This window comes from Bos indicus x Bos taurus, chromosome 7 (genome assembly GCF_003369695.1).
Source record: "Bos indicus x Bos taurus breed Angus x Brahman F1 hybrid chromosome 7, Bos_hybrid_MaternalHap_v2.0, whole genome shotgun sequence".
NCBI classification, from domain to species: domain Eukaryota; kingdom Metazoa; phylum Chordata; class Mammalia; order Artiodactyla; family Bovidae; genus Bos; species Bos indicus x Bos taurus.
In genome coordinates this window covers 39,064,972-39,080,769 of record NC_040082.1, presented here as the reverse complement: position 1 = coordinate 39,080,769, position 15,798 = coordinate 39,064,972, and the positions used below count along the sequence as shown (strand labels likewise).

At 39.9% G+C, this 15,798-nt stretch overlaps 1 protein-coding gene across 2 annotated transcripts in view; it reads left to right on the top strand.

Annotated features, from left to right (window-relative positions):
* The first annotated feature begins 1,996 nt into the window (after positions 1–1,996).
* Positions 1,997–15,798, top strand: part of TTC1 (tetratricopeptide repeat domain 1) — a 48,908-nt gene continuing 35,106 nt past the window's right edge. Inside the window, exons 1-2 of one of the 2 annotated variants that reach the window (XM_027545790.1) lie at positions 1,997–2,104; positions 3,144–3,504. In XM_027545790.1, the coding sequence (XP_027401591.1) occupies positions 3,175–3,504 (330 nt within the window). In that variant the 5' untranslated portion in view covers positions 1,997–2,104; positions 3,144–3,174. The remainder of the gene's footprint in view (positions 2,105–3,143; positions 3,505–15,798) is intronic. The other variant, XM_027545791.1, reaches the window with a different exon arrangement.

The window sequence follows — 15,798 nt, the reverse complement described above, 5'->3', positions numbered from 1 at the left end:
TCATTTTCTGAATGTTGAGTTTCAAGCCAACTTTTTCACTCTCCTCTTCCACCTTCATCAAGAGGCTTTTTAGTTCCTCTTCACTTTCTGCCATAAGGGTGGAGTCATCTGCATATCTGAGGTTATTGATATTTCTCCCGGCAATCTTGATTCCAGTTTGCGCTTCTTCCAGCCCAGCATTTCTCATGATGTACTCTGCATAGAAGTTAAATAAGCAGGGTGACAATATACAGCCTTGACGTACTCCTTTTCCTATTTGGAACCAGTCTGTTGTTCCATGTCCAGTTCTAACTGTGGCTTCCTGACCTGCATACAGATTTCTCAAGAGGCAGGTAAGGTGGTCTGGTATTTCCATCTCTTTCAGAATTTTCCACAGTTTATTGTGATCCACACAGTCAAAGGCTTTGGCATTAGGTCCATACTATTTCTGTCCTTTATTGTGCCCATCTTTGAATGAAATGTTCCCTTGGCTCCATCCCAATTTTTACGTATGAGGTACATTTATATATTAAGCTTAGAAGCATTAAGTAATTTGTCCCAATGTCACACAGCTAGTCAAATGACAGAGCTAGAATTAGGATTCAAATAATCAAATCATCCACCTAGAGCATTTTTCACAGCATATAGCACCTAATAAGCATGTAATCAATAAAGGCTAGCTACTAGAACTATCATCCAAAGTGGGACAGCTATTAAAAAAACTTGACATTGTAATGTGTCTGTTGAATTTATTTACTTTCTTAGTTTTCCTCTGAAATTTATAGCCTATCACACCAGAATTTAACAGGACTTCTTAAAGATCATAAGACCTGACCACTTAACTTTTTGAAGGTCTTACTGTATTTAAAAAAATAAAAAATATAAAAAGGTTTCTAAAATTCTGATATATTTTTAATATTTACTTTGGGCATATTAAAACTTTTGATTTACACAAAAATATAACTGTATGTATAACCTAATTCAGGCACAAATTCAAAAAGCAAATGTTATACCCTTCTTGAAAAAGTCACTTCCAGCTTTCTCTGCAGTAGGTTCTGTGAATTATAGAAAACTAATATTCTGCTGTTAACCTTGGTTATGTATCTGGCTACCTTAAAGGGATATCTCAGTTCTGTATTCCTAGTGGGCAATGCTTGGGGTCTAATTAACATTCAGTAAACATCTCTTGAATGAATGTATAAGCCAACAGTTCGCTTTTGGTTCCCAGACTGCTTAACACTCTCAAATATTATTGAGGACCACAAAAAGCTTTTGTTTATGTGGGTTCTATCTATAACTGAAATTACTGTAATATCAGTTTATTAATTCACTTAAAATAACAATACACCCATTATATGCGAACATAAACAATCTCTCAATAGATAACTAAGTTTTCCAAAACAAAAAATGTACATATAGTGAAGAGTGGCATTGTCTTACATTTTTGCAAATCTCTGGCTTAATAAAAGACACCTGGATTCTCATTGCTCCTGCGTTCAATCCATTGCGCTATCACAGGACACATATCCTCTGGAAAAATCCATTGTACATTCATGAGAGGAGTATAAAGTGAAAAGTGAAAGTGAAGTCAGTCGTGTCCGACTCTTTGCGACCCCATGGACTGTAGCCCACCAGGCTTCTCCATCCATGTAATTTTCCAGGCAAGAGTACTGGAGTGGGTTGCCATTTAACAATTTATCAACACTGTTTTGATCTAGCTGTAGACCCCTTTCGACAAAAATACACTTTGAGAAACATTAGAGGGAAAACTATTTTTGAACAGGTTCATGCTTCTGTACACAGCACAGCTGGCATTTGAGAGGTCAGAGCAGAGGAGTAAAAGGAACATTATAGAAACAGCCTTTCTGTTTTCCTTTTTTTCTCCAGAGCCCGGTATCGCGGAGTCTCGCCGTAACCCAAGATGGCAACCATCGCTCATTTTCAGTCCGTACAATGACGTGATAGAGCGACAGTGCCGCACCCTCTCCCTGAGGTTTTACTACATTTCCCAGGATGCTTTGCCAACGCCGACGATATTGGCCGGCGCCGACGGAAGAGCACCTGACTGAGCGGAAGTAGAGATCTCAGAGGCGAGGAAGGTGAGGACGAGAGGAACAGTGAAGCTGTGAGTAGCCACATGGGTCTTTAGTCTTGGCGGTGAGGGACACAGCTAGGGGAGGAACGTTTGGGATGTGTAGGGGTGGCCCTCCTTAACTCAGGAGCCTCAGACTCCTGTGTTCTTACACTAGGCCTGGGAGCTGGGAAAAACAAAACGTTGCTGTGGAGGCAAAGTCTCCGTATTAAAATCGTGCTGTTTAAAGTTTTCTTGGGACGAAATAGGGGCGAATTCGGGTTTTGTCGCAACCCAAGAGTCTGCGTGATTTTACTGCGACCGGAGGAGTGGAGCTGCTGACGGTCTGACTCAGCGTCTACAGCACTAGTTCTCAATTGGCTGCACCTGAAAGTCACCTGGGATGCCGTTTTAAAACTACAGATGCCCTGGCTCCACGCCAGACTAGTAAATCAGAATCTGTAGAGTATACAGTCTGGTCAGCAAGACTTGCTAAAGCGTTTTGAGTGTTAACGTTGTGCGTCCAGGGTTGAGAACCACGCTTTTCATGGCTAATTCTGACCCCTTCGGGAATCCTGATTAGGGCTACCAGAGCCAAGGCCTCCCTTCCATTGTAACCTGCGTGGGCTGTATCACATGCAAGTGGGTGAAGTTGATGATTGCTGTGTTGGCACGGATTATATTTTGAACTCTACCAGAAACTTATTTTTGAGCTTCCTGCGGTGGTGCTGGAAATTATTTACGACGTGGTTATTCAATCTGAATAAAAATTAGAAACGCATCGTTTTTCTTGCCATTGTTTTCGCTTCTGCCAATTTTTTGCAACCCTGAAAAACTGGGAGCAATAGGAGATGGAAGAATCACATTAAAAGCGGTGTCTCCTATTGGCTTGTAAGAAGTTCTGAAAAGGGTAGCAGTTAGAATTACATTTGGCATTATTTGTGGGCTTATGCAACCCTTTATGTATGAATATATAATTGAATCAATGAAAAGAAGTTCGGATGTGATTTGATGCAGAAGTTTGTTTAAATGTGATAGTTAGGATTGGATAGGCAGGTAGATAGCATTACTTAACCTATTTTCTCTTTCGCAGTTTCGGCTTCACCTCCCTCACTGATTGAGCAATGGGGGAAAAGTCGAACTGTAGGGTTCCAGAGGATCTGTTCACTGGTTTGAAAGTTACAGATCCCCAGGAAGCAGAGTGTCTTCACCCTCCAGTATCCAGTGGCAAAGAGCAGCATTCCCAGAGCGAGCTGCTCAAGGATGTCGACGCCCAGCCCCAGGAGGACCAGGGGGAGGAGGAGTGCTTTCATGACGCCAGTGCCTCATTTGAGACGGAGGAGCCGGGAGCCGACAAGCTTGAGAACAAACCTGAGGATGATATGAATCCCTCTGAACTAGATGAAGAATATCTAATGGAGCTGGAGAAGAACATGCCAGATGAAGAGAAAAAGGTAAATATTCTATTTAGTGTGCATGATTTGCCACATAAACTTCTGTAAAGTGCTAAATTTGATTGATACTGTTATCATAGATTGCATCATTTGTGGTAAAGAGTGACTTGCCCATCTGTGTCCTTATTGCTTTAGTAATGATGCATCTGAGATAAATCAGTGACATGGTGGGGCCGCATTGAGTGTATCTGTTTAGCGAAGAAGTTTCCACTTTTTTTCTGTGAACTTTGTTCTTACTTTCATCTTGTGTAACTATTTCTTATATATATACCCTTTAGCTTTTTTTTAATGACCTTATTGATGGTTGGCTGCTGAAATTCCTGTCGTGGATATTTTTTGGTCAGACTTTAGAATTTGGTATGCTGCCTGTTTGTTAATCCTTTAGCAAAAAATGACTGCCTGAATATCCTGGTGTGATTCACTTACAGAGGGCAGTGACTGGGACCTATGTCATTTACATTTTTTTCTTGAGGAACAGAATTATGTGTGATAGTAACTCATTTGTTAAGCACCAGTAATATGCCAGCCACTAAGCTTAAAATGTTGCTTGCGTTTTCATTTAATCTTTACAACATGCCTATGAAATGTATACTGTTAGTATCTCCATAAGATAGCAACTTAGGGTAGTACAGTAACTTGCCTAAAATCACATATCTATTAAGTAGTAGAACTGTTTCTCAAACCCAGATCTCTTTGATTCCAAAGGTAAAATATAATGCAGAATTTAATAACAAAAACAACTGTCTTCCTACAAAGCAGATCCACTAATAAAATGTATATTGTCCTGCTACTCTGCCCCTGGGCTAGTGACTGAGCAAGCATTTATTTTGGGAGACAGAGGCTTGGTGTCTTCTATATATTCTTCCTTCTGATCTCATAAGCAAGGTGGCTTAATGAGGTACTATAACATCTGAATTTGTCTGCAGAGAATATGAGTGAGATTTGTAGCTTACGGCTCTGAAGCACTCACTCAGTGAACAGGTTTTGATGCATTGGTGATGCGCTGAGATGGTAAACATGCAGTGTAATGATGGGCGGGGGAATGTAGCAGGAAGTGAGGAGAAGCATCTTAGGCACTTTTCGTTATCAAATCTTTTGGTTTTAACATGCATGTGTTAGCTTTTGTGCTAGTGTGTGCCACTAGAGGAGAACGATAAAGGGCAAAAATGAGCCAAGGTCATAAACTACCTCCAGCAGAAACGGCTCAGAAAATTAAATCAAGTACTATTTAATAACATTAGAGAAATGATTTTCCAGAAAGTGTTTGGCTTAATTTTCGTAACACTGGTCCTTTTAAAAGTTAAGATATAATTTACATGTTGTAAAACTTTAAGTTATAATGTGTACTACTCACTGAGTTTTGACAACTGTGTATACCTGTGTAACTCACAGCAGTTGTAGTATTAGCTTTCTTTTATGATGCTTTGATAAATATCTTTGTGAAATTAGTATTAGGAAATCAGCTAAACAGATGAAGAAATGTCTCTTTGTTGCACATAAGGTTTAGTTTTATAGGTCATTGGGAAAGGGATATGTTTAAGCTTGATTCTTTTAAAGTAGACACAGTTCAGATAATTCAACAATAAAAATAAACACAAAGGGCCACACGGGAAGACTTTCAGTCTCAGTAATAATTTTTAAATGCAAATTAAAACATATGTCATTTCTCAGATGAGAACATTGTTCGGATGTTGACAAGAAAAGGAAGTAGCAACTAATGTACCAACAGTGAGAGTTTGAATTGCTATATCATTTCTATAGTGTACAGATAGCAAATTTTTATATGAGCATTTCTTTAGATCAGGGATACCATGGAACCTTCTGCAGTGATGGAAATGTTCTGTATCTCCACTGTCCAATATGGTAGCCACTGCTACTACATTTTAACAGTCATCTGGCCATTAAGCAGGTAAAATATGGCTAGTACAGCTGACAAAATGAATTTAAAAATTATTTTTTTAATTTTAGTTAATTTAAATGGTCGCACATGGCTGGTGAGTACCATAAAGACGCTTTGCAGGATCATTCATAATTTCAGAAAACTAGAACTAATGTTGAACAGAGGGGATTACTTTAAACAGTTTTGGCATATTTATGTGTGGTGTACAACATAATCATTAAAAAGAGATAAATCTTGTATCAACATGGATTAATGCCTGAATGTTAAATGAATTAAGCAGGTGTTATAATTTATAATAAATATGTATTTGGTGTTTATCCAGTTCCTGACACAGAGTTCCTAAGACCTTTGACATTTCCTAAGTGGAAAGAGATGAAGGTTTATTTTGTTATTCATAGCAAGGCTCTTTCAACCACATCTGAGTTAATGAGATGACTTTGGGAAAACCCCTAAGGATGAGGTCTGGTTGTCAGTTTGGGGCTCTCAGCCCCGCTCCCACTCCACCCCACTTCTGGGGAGGGAAGAGATGCTGAAGGTTGAATTAATCAATCATGCTTACTTAATGAAAGCTCCATAAAACCCCTAAAGAATGGGGTTCAGAGAGCTTCAGAGTTGATGAGCACATACAGAAGCTGAGAGGGTGCACATCCATAGAGCCTGGAAGCTCAGTGCCCCTTCACACAAACCTTGCCTTACGCATCTCTTCCATCTGACTGTTCCTGAGTTATATCCTGTATAGTAAAGTGATAATCTAATAAGTGAACTCTCTTTCTGAGTTCTCTGAGCCCCTCTAGCAAATTAGTTGAACCTGAGGAGGTTGTCGTGGAAGCTGTCCATGTGTAGCCCATGGGTCAAAAGCAGAGCTGACAGCAGCAACACGGGTGGACTTGGAGGTCGTTATGCCAAGTGAAAGAAGCCAGAGAAAGACAAGTACTGTATGACACCACTTACATGTGGAGTCTAAAAAATAAAGCAAAGTGGTGAATACAGCAGAAAAGAAACAGACTTGCAGAATCAGGAAAGCAACCGATGGTTACCAGTAGGGAGAGGGAAGAAAGGAGGGGCAGTATAGGGGTAGAGGAGTAAGAGGCACAAACTACTGTGTATGCAGTAAGCTATGGGATGTGCTGTACAACACAGGGGATATAGCTGATATTTTATAATAATTAGAAGTGGAGTGTAACTTTTACAATCATGGATCACTGTGTTGTACACCTTTATATATAACATATAATATTGTGCATCAACTGTAGTTTAAAATATATATAAACAGACCCCCCCCCCCCAAAAAAAAACAAACAGCAGTGACATCCTGGACTTGCAGTTGCCATCTGAAGTGGGGATGGATCCAGGCTTGTGGAACTCAGCCTATAACCTGTGGGGTCTGGCACTGTCTCCAGATAGATTGTGACATAATTAAGTTAAAGTGTAGCACACTGGCTGCTGTCCACTGTAGAGCTGGAGTTGTTTGGTGTGGGAGAAACTTCTACACATGTTCTGAGTGAGTGTTGAGAGTAAAAGAGACATGCAGGTGTTTTCTTTATCAGAGGTTATAGAACAGTCTGGAGAAGGCGATGGCACCCCACTCCAGTACTCTTGCCTGGAGAATCCCATGGACAGAAGAGCCTGGTGGGCTGCAGTCCATGGGGTCACGACTGAGCGACTTCACTTTGACTTTTCACTTTCATGCATTGGAGAAGGAAATGGCAACCCACTCCAGTGTTCTTGCCTGGAGAATCCCAGGGACGGGGGAACCTGGTGGGCTGCTGTCTATGGGGTCTCGCAGAGTTGGACACGACTGAAGCGACTTAGCAGCAGCAGCATAGAACAGTCAGTGATTCCTTTTAAGTTACAAACCTGTGTGAAAATAGTTTATACATGAAAATACGTTAATACAGGAATGCTTGGAAGGGTATACACCAAATTATAAAAAGTGAGTAGCTCTGAAGGATGTGGTTATTGGAGAATTTTCATTTATATTTAATACAATTTTATAATGTTTGCAGGATTTTTTTTTATGGTAAGCATATGTTACATTTATGACCAACATCAAAAAAAGTAACTCCAATTTGAGTATATAAATAAATAAAATTTCTATTCTTTATAACCAGGGCAGACTTTTTACTAAAGTAAGTACACAAAGCTGACCTTTGGAGATTTGGGAAAGATTTACTATCATAGGATCTATGTATTGCCAAACATATCAGGTATCAATAGCTGAAGTCTGTTATTCAAGTTGACTTGACTTGCCCTGTGGCTGAGAAGATCCAGGCTCAAGTGAGTGCCAGTTCTCAGCAGAACTCGTAGATTAGGAGTAATGGAGGAGGGAGGCAGTTAAGGTTTGGTTAAAACTGGCAGAATCTCTTCAAGAAAGCACTGTGTGTGCACGTGTGTTTCAGCAGCAATCCTGACTATTTGTGAAAACTTAAATGTAGACATGAGTACCCAGAGGGATGGGATTTTTAACTCACATTTGAGATGTACTAGATCTGCAAAGCAAATAAATGATTTTTAAAGGCTTGACTGAGGTGGACTTACCTGGTAGCAGATGAGAATTATTACTATAATAAAATTATGATACAAAGATGCTTATAGTTTGGGAAACTATAGAATATATTTCTTTGTGGTGGTATTGATGTAAGAGAATCATTTTTTGTGGGCTGCTTATCAAAGTGGAGTTCTCTGGGTATTCTTATGCACACACTAAAATTCAAAGACCACTCTCTTGGAACCTTGCACACTGTCTTCCTTCATTAAATAGCTGAGTAAGTAAGGTTTTCTCTCTCCCATGAGGGCCAGTAATTGGTCTTACAGATATCAGAGATTTTATCATTCATTTATTCAAGAAATATTTGCATTTCTTCCACATGCCACACATTGTTTGAGACATTTAGGAATACAGTGGTGAATAAAACACTCATCTCTCATATTCTAGTTGGGAGGTATGGGTGGAGGTGGGGGGAGTGATGAGAAACGCATGGGGCCTGGTGGGATGGGTGGGACTACTTTATTTTTTTTAATTGGAATATAATTGCTTTACAATATCGTATTAGTTTCTGCAGTACAACAGCGTGAATCAGCCATATGTATACATGCATCCCTCTCTCTAGACCCTCCCTCCCACCCCGTCCCTCCTCTCTAGTCGTCACAGCACCAAGCTGAGCTCCCTGTGCCGCGCCGCAGCTTCCCGCTAGCCCTCTGTCCGACACATGGTGATGCGTGCACGTCAGTGCTGCTCTCCCCATTCGGCCCACCCTCTCCTTTCCCCTCTGTGTCCATAAGTCCGCTCTGTATGTCTGCATCTCTATTCCTGCCCTGCAGGTAGGTTCATCGGCACCATTTTATAGATTGCATATATGTGTGTTAATATATGGTATTTGTTTCTCTCTCTCTGATGTACTTCACTCTATGTTATAGATGCTAGGTCCATCCACATCACTACAACTGACTCAGTTTCACTCCTTTTTATAGCTGAGTAATATTCCATTATGTACCTGCACCACATCTTTTTTATACGTTCATCTGTCGGTGGACATCTGTCTAGGTTGCTTCATGTAGGCAGGACTACTTTAAATTGGTTGGTCAGGGAAGACCTCTCTGGGGACGTGCCATTTTAGGAAAGACTTTTCGGGAAAAAGGAGTCAAGTGTGTGAGGATCTGATAAGAAAATATTCCATATAAAGGGAGCAGTTAGTATAAAGGTTGTACAGTAACTGTAAACTTGATGTATTTTTGGCATGGGCTTCCCTGGTGGCTCAGATGGTAAGGAATCTGCCTGCAATGCGGGAGACCTGGGTTCTATCACTGGGTCAGGAAAATCCCCTGGAGAAAGGAATGGCCATCCACTCTAGTATTCTTGCTTGGAGAATCCCTTGAACAGAGGAGCCTGGCGGGCTACAGTTTATGAGCATGCAAGGAATGCAAGGCCTGGGAGCTGGAGCAAAGTGATTAAGGAAGAGAATGGGATGATGAAGTAAGAGAGAGTCTGATGATGGAACACCTTGAGAGCTGTGAGTAAGGAATTTGAATTTTTTTCCGAGTGCACAGATGGAAAACAGATGGGAAATTTTAAGCCAGAGGAAAGATGAAAGTTATTAACATTTTATTGATATTCTGTTGGTCATGGGGACAGGGATGGTGCAGAACACTGAGACCAGTTAGGGCTTAATCTGTAGCCTGTGAAAGACGATGGTAGCTTGAACTGTGGACTGAGTGAAGATAAGTGAATACTTCAGGATTCATTTTGGAGGAGAAGTTGACGAGGCATACTGGATTCCTTTGGGAGGGCTGGACAGAGGAATAAGCATGATTCCTTGGCTTTGGCTACTGGGTAGCTGGTGATGCCCATTAGAAATACGCAGATGAGGAGGGCTTTTTGAGCTTGTCAGGTCTCTGGTGATTTCATTTTTGTGTGCAAATGAAAAAGGTTTTTTATTTGTGAGCGAGAGCGCAGATTGCTTCCTTTTAACGGATTTGCTCCTTGTTGCCAGTTGTGTGCACATCGAGTTCATTTACAAAAAGTCTGTTGCTTGGTGAGCGTGGACTCAGAACATGTTGTTTCTGCGATTTTAAAACATTTTCCTTAGGTTCTGAAATTGAAAGGATTGTTTTTTGCTTTAGGGCTATTTAATCTTTAACCAGGAATAGTTATTGGTTTAGTGCTGAAGTTCTTTATCAGTCTTTCCCCTGTCACTCCCATATTTCTTAAATCCCACATTACTTTATCCTTTTGATTTCCATGTATCTGCTGCCTCATTGCATTATATTTTTTTAATATTATTTGTTTTATTTATTTGTCTGTGGCTGGTCTTAGTTTTTGCACGTCGGATGTAGTTCCCTGACTCGGGATTGAACTCAGGCCCCCTGGATCGGGAGCACCGAGTCTTATCCATTGGACCACCAGGGAAGTCCCCATTGCATTGTTTTCATAATCTTATCAGTGTTGTTGTAACTGTGGGCATGATTACCAGGAACAGTTCTCTCGATTGCTTCCAGAAAGTTTTTAGTAACTTAGTGCCCTGCATATTCTGTTAACTTCATGAGAAAACCCTTTCTGATTTGTTCTTTTCCTTTTATTTCATTTCTAATGTGCATTCTTTTGAACTAAGCTTGCCATATTTAATTTTATAGCGTTTACCAGTATTAAGTTTAATGAATGCTACTGACAAGTGATTAAATAAAATCCTAGAATGTAAGAACTGGAAGGGACCTTAGATTTCTGATCCTGATTTTAAACCAGGGGAAGTAAGGGTCGTTTACTCTAAAACATTTGGAAGTTATTTGCAGATGAAAGAGTTAAAATGGCATTCAGTGTTTCTTTTGTTTACTAAGGAAGATCTCATTGTGTAGATAAGTGGTTCTCAAACTGAATTGTGTCTGAGAATCACAGGAAACTTGCTAACCATGCAAAGCCCTGATAAGTGTCTGCTACCACAAAATTGTGAGGTAGCAGCCAGTAATCTCCTTTGTTAACAATTGAAGTTAGTTGATTAACAGCGTTGTGTTCATTTCAGGTGTACAGCATAGTGATTCAGTTGTTCAGTTCAGTCGCTCAGTCATGTCTGACTCTTTGCGACCCCATGAACTGCAGAACGCCAGGCCTCCCTGTCCATCACCAACTCCCAGAGTCTACCCAAACCCATGTCCATTGAGTCGGTGGTGCCATCCAACCATCTCATCCTCCATTGTCCCCTTCTCCGCCTGCCCTCAATCTTTCCCAGCATCAGTGTCTTTTCAAATGAGTCACCTCTTCGCATCAGGTGGCCAAAGTATTGGAGTTTCAGCTTCAACATCAGTCCCTCCAGTGAACACCCTGGACTGATCTCCTTTAGGATGGACTGGTTGGATCTCCTTGCAGTCCAAGGGACTCTCAAGAGTCTTCTCCAACACCACAGTTCAAAAGCATCTATTCGATTCAGTTGTACTTTTTCTCAATTATATTTCTTTATAGGTTATTACAAGATATTGAATGTAGTTCCCTGTTCTATACAGTAAATCCTTGTGGCTTATTTTCCATGTCATTTTGGTTCAGGTAGAACTGTGACTCCACTTTGGGAGACAGAGAGCTAGATGGATGCAAATGATTAAGCTTCCAAAACAAGAAGTATTGACTAACCAGTATACTGACTCCATCTAACATCAGAAGAAGAGCTTACTAATAGGATATATATATATTTTTTTTTACCCTGATCTTGCGCTCAGGGTTCTAAAAGATGAATGTAAGCAGTACCAAAATAAGAAAATTTACTTCTGTTGAATTGAGTTTTGGGAGATGGGATTTTCTGAGTTAAGAAACAGGAAACTGTTTCCAAGATCAGTTGTCTTTCCTCAGAAGGACAAGGCTTAGTGAGAGGTTCTAACTACAGCTTCAATCTAGAGATTTCTCCCTCCAAGCTCCTAGTAGACTAATAAAAGTGACTTGTGGAAAGAGCGAATGTGTGAAGCAAATGATGTCTTATTTCAAAGAAGACAAAACTGAAGCTTCTGTTTCCTTTTTAATGATAAACCATTCCCTTCAGGATAATTTGTAGGTCAGTGTATCTAGCCCTTTCAGTGTAGGGATTCCTTTTCCCACCTAAACAGGGCTGAAGCGGAAAGTTTTGTCTGTGCTTCCACTTTCCAGCCCTTTAGCAAGTATGTAACTTTTTTTATTCCTCTTTTTTAGCCAGATAAGATTGATCTCTGTTTGCTGCTGCTGCTGCTGCTAAGTCGATTCAGTTGTGTCCGACTCTGTGCAACCCCATAGACGGCAGCCCACCAGGCTCCCCCGTACCTGGGATTCTCCAGGCAAGAATACTGGAGTGGATTGCCACTTCCTTCTCCAATGCATGAAAGTGAAAAGTGAAAGTGAAGTCGCTCAGTCGTGTCTCTGACACGACTCTTTGAGACTCCATGGACTGCAGCCTACCAGGCTCCTCTGTCCGTGGGATTTTCCCGGCAAGAGTACTGGAGTGGGGTGCCATTGCCTTCTCCAGATCTCTGCTTACTGTGCTAGTTTGTACTTTTTTATTTTGTAGCAATTACTTTACAAAGCTGCAGGGGGAACCAGAGAGCTGCTGATAGATTTACAATATGGAAATTAATCTGCGGATAGTGAACCTCTTGTTTTTCTCCCTGTTGTCTATAAACACATATTCACTACAGAATTATTTAATTATGAGAAGTTTTTTTAATGTACTTAATGCAAGTTTTTATCATTTAATAATGATAGAAGGCATATACACTTGTAAGTTCCAAGTCAAGCTTATTGTATTTATGTTTTGTTCACTGACCTAAAGTATAGGAAATATCCCTAGCCAGCCACTGCATCGAGAGGGTCTCTGGTGGAGAGTGGATGTTTTGTGATTAATAAGGGAACGGTTGAACACCTTCTGATATTTTTTCCAGGTTACACCAATATCTAAAGTTGTGTCAGTTGAAATTCTGTAGGATTCTGAGTTACAGAAAGCCATTCCCTACACCGAGCTTAAAGAGGAATTCACCTGTTTTTTCCCAGTAGTTATAGATTTTTACATTTAGATCTGCAGTCCAGTTGGAGTTTATTCTTGTGTGTAGTGTGACATAGAAATCCAAAGTTTTCATTTTCCAAATAACTACCAACTTGTCCCAGGACTGTTTCAAAATGTCCATCTGTGCCTCGAAGATCTAGGTATATTTTAGTGTCAGCTGGGTTCGTTTCCTTTCCCAAATGCTTACCTTCTTCCTGTTTGTCAGATTATCATTTAAATTTAGGTTATAGTGGCATTAGAACCTCATTTAGATTCAGATTGGATTACCAGAGATTTGAGTAGTAATAAAATTTTAAAATAACTGGAGAATTATTTTAAAAGTATAAAAGCGTGCTGTGGAGATGGCTTTCTGCAGTATAATATTTTAGTTCTTTCATAAAGGACTGTGCCCCAAGTCATGTGAAATTATTTTACCCTATGACCCAAGAAAATAATTTCCTAGAAAACAGAATAAAAGATCCCATGCATCTGTATATTTGTAAGGGCAAAGAGTAAGGGAATCATGGGTTCAATCCGTGGGTTGGGAAGATTCCCTAGAGAAGGGAAACGCTACCCACTCCAGTATTCTGGCCTGGAGAATTCCATGGACTGTAGTCCGTGGGGTTGCAAAGAGTTGGACATGACTGAGTGACTTTCACTTTCAAAGAATAAGTACTTGCAGATTGAATTCATCCATCTTCAAGGAATCCATTTTGCTAACTTACTGGAAAATGAACTTGGATTAACTATAGAAGAAAAACCCAAGACCAGTGGTACAAGTCCCTGATTCACAGTGAGGTAGAGGTTTATTTTTAACATAGGTCTCAGAATCTTTATAGATCAGATCTCTGTGACTTGATGAATGTTCTGAAGTAGTGTCATCTTCTTTCAGGTGCCCTAATTCTTGGTAGCAAGGGAATTTAAAGTCACTTTTTCTTCAGGACAGTGAAACGTGTAAGCTCTGTGCTTTTACCTTTGTGCAGCAGTTTCTATGTCTTGCTCAGTTATTTCTTCCTGCAAACAATTTGTTATTTCCATACAGTGAAAAACAATATACTCTTGTAGTTAAAAGCATGAGGGGTTGGACAGATCTGTCCTAGTTCCATCATTTAACTTGGTGTAAGGTGGGATAATAGTACTACCTTTTTCACAAAGTTATTGTAAGGATTAGATGACTAGCACATGAAAGCAATCAGGCAGTGTTAGTTGTTAGCGAAGTTGTAGCTAAACTTCAGTGGAGTGTAGTCTGCAAAATACTTAGGGGCCTAGAGCAGCCTCTAAGATCTCTGGAGTCCTTTCTGGATACGTTTCTCACAAGGTGGCAAGCATAAGTGAATATTTCAGAGTTTTAGAATTATGTTAACCTCAGTTAATAATACATAAATTATTCTTCAAGTTAATTTATGAAGAACAAATTGAGTGTTTGCTGGGGGATGTGGGACTGGGGTGAGAAAGAAGGTATTACAGATTTGGAAGGGACACCTGGGAAGCGTCTGAGGTTCTGGCAGTTTGTCCTCTTTATGTATTTTATAACTTTACCACTTTACTGTTAGGTAGATATCCGTTTTTATAGCTATTATATTTTCCTAACTTGACTCTCCTATCACCATGAAATGTTCCTTGTCTCTAGCAATATTTCTTGTTTTTAAAACTATCTAGTCTGATACTTCTAGAGGCACTGCTATAGACAATATTTTCATCCTCCCTAAATTTATATCTTCGACGCTTACTCCCAATATGACGGAATTAAGAGATGGAGCCTTTGGAAAATGATTAGGTCGTGAGGGTGGAGTACACATGAATGAGATTTGTGCTCTAATAAGAGATCCAAGAGCCCTTGACCATTCTGTCACATGAGGCTGTAGTGAGAAGACCCTTAGGATCCAGAGAGCAGGCACTCACCAGATATTGAATCTGCCAGCCCCTTAATCTTAGACTTCCAGCCTCCAGAATGCTTGTTGGTTATAACCCAGTCTTTGATACTTTTGTGATAGCAGCCCAAACTAAGACATCCACTCTCTTTTATGGTTACTGATTCATATATTTTTGATATCCTTAAACTTTCATCCTGTTTGCATGTTTGAATCTGAAGTGTGTCTTAGAGACAGCATGTAATTGGATCTTCTTAATTTCAGTCTGACAGTCTCTGCCATTTCATTAGTGCTTAGTCCATTCACATTATGCTTATTGACATGGTTAAATTTATATCAGACTTTTTGTCTTCTATACGTCTCATGTCTTTTTTATTCCTTTTTCCTTTACTACAGTCTTTTGTGTTAGATAATTTTTTTACTGTACCATTTTAATATTTCTGATTTAGCCATCTGTTTCTTAGCTAAATTTTCTTGAAAGTGAAAGTTGCTCAGTCATGTCCAACACTTTGCAACCCCATGGACTATACAGTCCATGGAAATGTCCAGGCCAGAATACTGGAGTGGATAGCCTTTCCCTCCTCCGGGGGATCTTCCCAACCCAGGGATCAAACCCACGTCTCCCACATTGCAGGCAGTTCTTTACCGGCTGAGCCACAAGGGAAGCCCTAAAAGAGAAAATAACGTATTTATAGAGCATTTGGTGTATTTCCCATTTATAATGCCCTTCATTTCTTCATGAACTTTTACTGTCCGTTGTCATTTTCTGTCCAAAGGACTCCCTTTAGTATGTCTTGTAAGGCAGGTATGATAGCAGCAAATTCTCTGTCTTTATCGTGAATGTCTTTATTTAGCCTTTATTTTGAGGTATGGTTTTCCTAAATATCTAATTCTTGATTGACAGTCTTTTTTATTTTACCATTTAGAATGTGTCATTGTACTGCCTCTGCCCTTCATTGTTTCTGGTGAGAAATCAGATATTGACAGTTTTGTTGTTCCCCTGTACTTGATAAGTTGTTTTTATCTTGTTGCTTTC